Source organism: Zalophus californianus, chromosome 4 (genome assembly GCF_009762305.2).
Source record: "Zalophus californianus isolate mZalCal1 chromosome 4, mZalCal1.pri.v2, whole genome shotgun sequence".
In the NCBI taxonomy this organism is placed as follows: Eukaryota; Metazoa; Chordata; class Mammalia; order Carnivora; family Otariidae; genus Zalophus; species Zalophus californianus.
The window spans coordinates 40593180-40599232 of NC_045598.1; the positions used below are offsets into that span (position 1 = coordinate 40593180).

Consider the following 6053-nt stretch of genomic DNA (forward strand, 5'->3'; position numbering starts at 1 on the left):
GACCGGCGATTTGGGGGGACCAGCTACAAAAGAAACTGTCACTGGGAGCGCTGCGGCTCTGGAGGAAGAAGTGCTGCCCGGCTCGGCTCCGGGGCACAGTTAGCTGGCGGCCGCTGCCCTGTCGGCGGCACAGGCTGGGGGCACAGGCCCGGGGACGGCGAGAGGTTGGCGAAGTGGCACCGGGTGTCGGAGTCGCTGGGCTCTCGCCGAGAGGGCGGTGGGACTGGCTGCGCTCTGGCATTGTGGCGACTCCCCATACTCAGACCTTGGCCTGCGCTTCTCTGGTCGCTCTCGATCTCCGGAGGCCCCCAGAAAACTGGGAAAGGAAGGAAAAGACGGCGGCTGCTGCTCCATGAGCGTCTACAGTGGGAAGGCTGAACTGGCTCGGTCGTAGGCGGGAAGTTACCGGTGGGCTGCCCTGTGCAGCCGCGATGCTGCCGCGCGCTGCCCCAGCAGCCCGGGCCCCATAGACGCTTCCCGCATCACTCGCTGCCTTCCTCACGCTGCTGGGAGTCCCGGGACCTGGTGGGGCCGGCATGACCGACTTGCCCGGAGCCTGCCGCGCGCCCGGCAGTCTCCGGAGACGCGCTCCGAGCCTGGCTCCCACGGCCTCTGAGACTCCGCAGGGCTGCGGCAGCCCAGCGGGCGGGCTACGCAGTCTTCCCATGCGGCGTTAGCCAGCAGTTCGGCCCGGACGCGAAAAAAGGCTCCTCCTGAGAAGCGGAGGCAACTGAAGAGTCGTGAAGACCTGTAACTTGAGGGCCACGGAACTGCTACTCCTGTTTGCCTTTGGCGATCATCTTTAACCCTCCCGAGCACGTCAGCATCCAGCCACCGCGGCGCTCTCCCTGCAGCGGAGGACTCAGCACTACCCCTTCGGCGAGACGGATGGAGACCGAGCCCCTCCGAGGACCTGCCCCAGCGGTTCTGGCTCGCGCGGCTCAAGTCACCACCGTGAACAAGGGTGGGTTAATGCCTTTTCTTTCCCCCCCGAAATGTCTTTTCTTCCGCGGTATTTTGTGCCCTGATCTAGTCCCTTAAGTCTCCGCACACATTCCTCACAGAGATCTGTAGTGTAGATACGTGACATCTCTGCCTACATTTTACGTCCAGAGTAATTTGCCAGGAATATATATATGTCTGTGTGTCTTTCTGTTGAGTCACCAGAATTCTTCACAGGGGTTAAGCTAAAAAGCGAGGAGCGGAGCCCCTCTCCAATGGCTCAGTTTTGCTGAATAATCACGTGTGAATCGAGGGGCGGGCTTTTGGCAGGCTGATCTTACTAGTATTTACTACCAAGCTCTACTCCAGATTAACCATCCCAGTCCTTCTGTCAGTCTCCGATGCCATCATGCAGCCTGGTTAGGAGCAAAGGAAAGGGGAAAAAGAAAAACAACTAATTCATCTTTTCCCGATCGTCAGGACCCTAAAGAATGGCCGAGCCTTGGGGGAACGAGTTGGCGTCTGCAGCTGCCAGGGGGGACCTAGAGCAACTTACTAGTTTGTTGCAAAATAATGTAAACGTCAATGCACAAAATGGATTTGGAAGGACTGCGCTGCAGGTTGGTATCCAGAGAGGTGGGGAAAACAGGTCAACAATGTTGCCTACGTGACCCGGGTTTCTGGAATAACGGCTTTTAAGTTTTCAGGGGTACAAAATTTCACTTTTTAAAGCCTAGTTGGTTGCCATATTTTATATCTTTAAGTGGATCCAACTCCCCAAAATGACGTACTTTGAACAAACTCGTCAAATTCAATAACCTCCTCGATATCAAATGGGTTCCAGGTTTGGTCTTAATTTTTGGAATGTTTTTGTGACGGTTCGGATTTAAAAGTAGTCGTAGCAGCGCCGAGGTGTGTGTGTTTTTTTTTTAAGACAGCTCTGTAAACACATTATTATGATTATTATTTGAAGTAAATACACTGCTATTAGTGGTTTCCGTGCTTTGCTCCAATAATTGACTTTAACGTTAATTTTCCTGACTACTGGCGAGGGTGTTTTTCCTTCAAATGCTTCAAGTTTTGACAAACGACCTTTCCTCATTTGGAATGGGTGGCCTGGGCACGGGGACAGGATGTACATTTCACAGTTAATGTAATACCATCCACCCATTCAGGATTGAGGAGGAATAAAAAGTTGAATTTTCTAATCAGAGCTCAGTTTGTAGTATTTTTATCTCTGCGGTCATGTGGTGGTATGTTCTAATTTTCAGTAATTAGATTTACAAGCAAGAAATGAAACATGTTCAGCTGCCAAGTATTGTACCTGATATTTTTTTTCCTCCTCTGAATGTTAGTTATCAAGTAACTTAGTTGAAAGGCTTAGAAACAGAAAAATGGCAAAGTAGTCTCAAATAGTTGCTTTATCACAGTTCTGATGGTATTCTTATGAACTATTCTTATTCGGAAATGCAACACTTGAAGCTGTTTTTGGAAAATCCATTGGGGAGAAGGTTTTAGAATGCTTTGTTTTACAAGAATTAGAAATTTAAGTGGCAGGAGATACACTATTAACAGACGAAGTTCAGTCTGTGCATTTTAAAACAATATACTGACCTTGCAAAAATTTCAGTATTAAGGAAGCTTATGCATAGATACCAAATTATTTAATCTTGTTATTTCGGGTAGGTTCTGTGGAATAAGGAATTTTTTTCTTTGTCCAGCTAGTAGTTTTTAATAGGTTTGATGGCGATAACAGTGCTACAGATTTAACACATTGAAAAGTTTCCTATTGAAAACCCAAAAGATTATATAAATCTCACAAAGAATGAGCAACTTAACCCATGTTCAGAATAAGATCTTACAGGACTTTTGACGAACAGGAAGACTGGGAGATTAATACTGACAAAAAAAGTTTTGGCATTTTTAATACAACTTTGCAATCTTGTTTATATTAACCACACTTATCAATATACTAACACCCACTTATTGTGGCTTAACCCTAGCACATATAATGAAACATAGACAAACAGGAGTCTCAAGGCTTATATTCAGTATGTATAATCCTGACTCTGAAGTTGTGTCATAATTCAAGAAAGAACTTTCTTCAAAACAATTTCCATTATTACCATTATTTCTGTGGAAGATGACAAATTTTCTTCTATAATTATGTTCATTTAACTCCGTTGCAAAAGCTTTTCTCCCCTTCCTAGTATAAGCTTTTCAATCAGGATAATATCAAAGGCCTTAATCGCACATTTGCTTTACAAAGATCCAAGGTGTCTGTCCCTTATTTTTCCCAGTCCAGGTCCTTAAATGTGACTAAATCTCTAGAGGTAGATGTGGCAAAAATTAGAATGTGTTCATTTTTAACCAAAAAGTATATTTTATTGAAATTCTCAAAAAATAAATTATGTATCATTTTTACCACTGCCCCAAAGGAAGGGCTAAGTCAGCAGGGTTTTATCAACCGGGAAGCGTAATATCTTGGCCATCTATATAGTTTGCATTTATAAAATATTATTTATTCTAAATATATTTTATTACTTAATTTGTGATTATTTTATAAGTAAACAGTTTAAGTGATAGATCAACTTTGTATGGATTTTTCAATGGATATTTAATTTCACAAACATTTGAGTATCTAGTATGTAATCTATTTATTATAAATTTAGGTTGTTATGAATATACCTAAATATAAATGAAACCAGTTAAAATGCTGAACTATTTTCTGGCATGTTAATGAGACTACATTTTTTTCACAACTAAATTATATGTATTATATAATTGCATGCTGCTCTACAAGACATTTTATAATTAGGAGAGCCTAACAGAGGCCCCTATTAAAGTGAAATGTATTCAAACAACAGTAGGTTAAGTCTTTGTCATGTGAATTATTTGTATGTTGATAGCAAATTTTAATACCACATTCTGACTTTTAAAATGGTGGCAGTTTACAAATAGCTATTCCTAAATGCCCGATAATAACTGCAAAAGGAAATAAGATGGCATCACCAGTTGATTATTAAATGCGCTCAAACCAGAAGACAAAGTTGTCTGTCTCAAAATACACATTAAATATCTTATTTTCTCTTCGTTTGCTCACTTAAAAATCAGTAAGCTAGTTAGAACTTTAAGAAACAGTAAGTGATATAGTAGGATCACTGTTTCATGCTTTTCAAGAACGGTTGCTATGCAATCATCTCCTGTCTAATACATAGCATATCATGAACTCAGCTTTAGACAAATCAGTATCATAAGCGATGTAGAATACCATTGACTATTTAACACTTGAACAATCAGTAACATTTTAAAATTTCAGGTGAAGGATTCTAAGCACCAAACACACCCGGTAGCCAACATGAAGTAACTTGCAAAGAAAAAATATTTTTAAAAAACACTTGGAAATTTGAGCTATATCTTTTTGGAGAGAACTTGTGAAAATTAATAATTTAAGAAAATATCAGGTCCGGTGTTTTAATAGATCATTTTTATACTAGGTGATGGCGCCTGAGGTGTGGAAACACTTCTTGGGGTGTTTAACGGAACTCACTCTCCTTATTTCTTTTCAGTAGCTATTTAGAAAATAAATTTTATCTACATTTGATATTTCAGAATTAATAACCCAGGTTTTATGATTTATGAGCATAAGCAAGCAAACAAGAGATTCTCAAACTCCATTTCTTTTATTTTCATAAATTCATGAAATTACACAACTCTTCATGGAAGATGGGAAACTTAGTTGTGGGGTGAATTTTCTACAAGTTTTACTGGTTATATTTTATTGATCAATTTATCCTACTTTTGGGCCCGTTTAAGATATTCCATCATAGAAGCTCAATTTTTAGAGGTCTTCTTCTACTTTTACCTACTAGGACTTTCTTTCCTGCAATTGAGCCCTTCAGACCCCACCAGGTGGGTCTTCCCCAAGCACTCTTTCACCAAAAATAAAGTTATATAAAGAGGAGACATGGATATTTTAAAATATTCTTGTAAGAGCACTTGAAGGATTCTCCCGTTTTCTCTTCTTTCCTAGGTTATGAAACTTGGAAATCCCGAGATTGCCAGGAGACTACTACTTAGAGGTGCTAATCCCGATTTGAAAGACCGAACTGGTTTCGCTGTCATTCACGATGCAGCCAGAGCAGGTTTCCTGGACACTTTACAGACTTTACTGGAGTTCCAAGCTGATGTTAACATCGAGGATAATGAAGGGAACCTGCCCTTGCACTTGGCTGCCAAAGAAGGCCACCTCCCTGTGGTGGAGTTCCTCATGAAGCACACGGCCAGCAAAGTGGGGCATCGGAACCATAAGGGGGACACCGCCTGCGACTTGGCCAGACTCTACCGGAGGAACGAGGTCGTTAGCCTGATGGAGGGAAACCAGGCGGAGGGAGCTTCAAATTTGCAATGAATGTGGGGAGGGCTCTCCCACACTGCCTTCTGTTTTGTCAGTTAATTGGTTGGCTGTCCTATTTTACTATCACTTGTTAAAATTCAGTTTTGTCATATTTTAAGCAGTTAGTTAAATCTTCTCAGACTGCGAAGTGGAAATCTTATTACAGGTTTATGAAGATATTTAAGCAACATCCTTTTCATCTGCAAAATCCTGAGTTCTAACATGTAATTGCAAATAGCTTTGGCTTTCTCCTGAATATGTTATCTTGCCTTGACTTTTTCCTTGCTTCTCCCTTTGCCAGTCTCAAAACCCAGCTTAAGAGATTTTTGTTTTAAAAATGGTTTGTCCTGATGCTTCTTTTGCCTAATTAAAATACTTTTTCAAAACAGGACAATGTTTTTCTGTGATTTCCACTCTATTACCCCCACATAGTTTGCCACTTGCTAAGAAGTGTACTTAAAAGATCACAATGTTGTAAATCTCAACATTAGAAAAGTAGACCAAGTAAAAAACTACTGATGGTTCATTTATTCTTTCTTTCCTCATGCCTCCCTCCAAAGATTTTACTTGGCGCCTCATATTTCTCTTTACAACAAAATAAGGACAACATTTTTTGAAGAGCTGAAATTATTGCAATGTGAATTTTTCCTAATGTTCAATCTTCCCCTTTTCTCAAAGTTAAGTTAAATAGTTGAAAAACGGGTTTCAGAAGTAG

The 6053-nt window shown here is 41.2% G+C and overlaps 1 protein-coding gene across 2 annotated transcripts; it reads left to right on the forward strand.

Annotated features, from left to right (window-relative positions):
- Window positions 1–255: 255 nt before the first annotated feature.
- On the forward strand, window positions 256–5740 carry CDKN2C (cyclin dependent kinase inhibitor 2C). 2 transcript variants are annotated; one of them, XM_027584379.2, is made up of 3 exons: window positions 256–964; window positions 1423–1562; window positions 4976–5740. In XM_027584379.2, the coding sequence occupies exons 2-3, from the start codon at window positions 1434–1436 to the stop codon at window positions 5351–5353; spliced, it is 507 nt and encodes a 168-aa protein (XP_027440180.1). In that variant the 5' UTR covers window positions 256–964; window positions 1423–1433; the 3' UTR covers window positions 5354–5740. The 2 variants fall into 2 exon arrangements, with proteins under 2 accessions (XP_027440180.1, XP_027440189.1); XM_027584388.2 differs by lacking the exon at window positions 256–964 and having other exon boundaries at window positions 1292–1562; window positions 4976–5726.
- Window positions 5741–6053: the final 313 nt, after the last annotated feature.

Bases quoted from the DNA above. Each gene is read 5' to 3' on its own strand.
- CDKN2C (XM_027584379.2), top strand. From the start codon at position 1,434: ATGGCCGAGCCTTGGGGGAACGAGTTGGCGTCTGCAGCTGCCAGGGGG. The intron at 1,563-4,975 runs GTTGGTATCCAG...CTTCTTTCCTAG, and splicing joins TTGGAAGGACTGCGCTGCAG to GTTATGAAACTTGGAAATCC.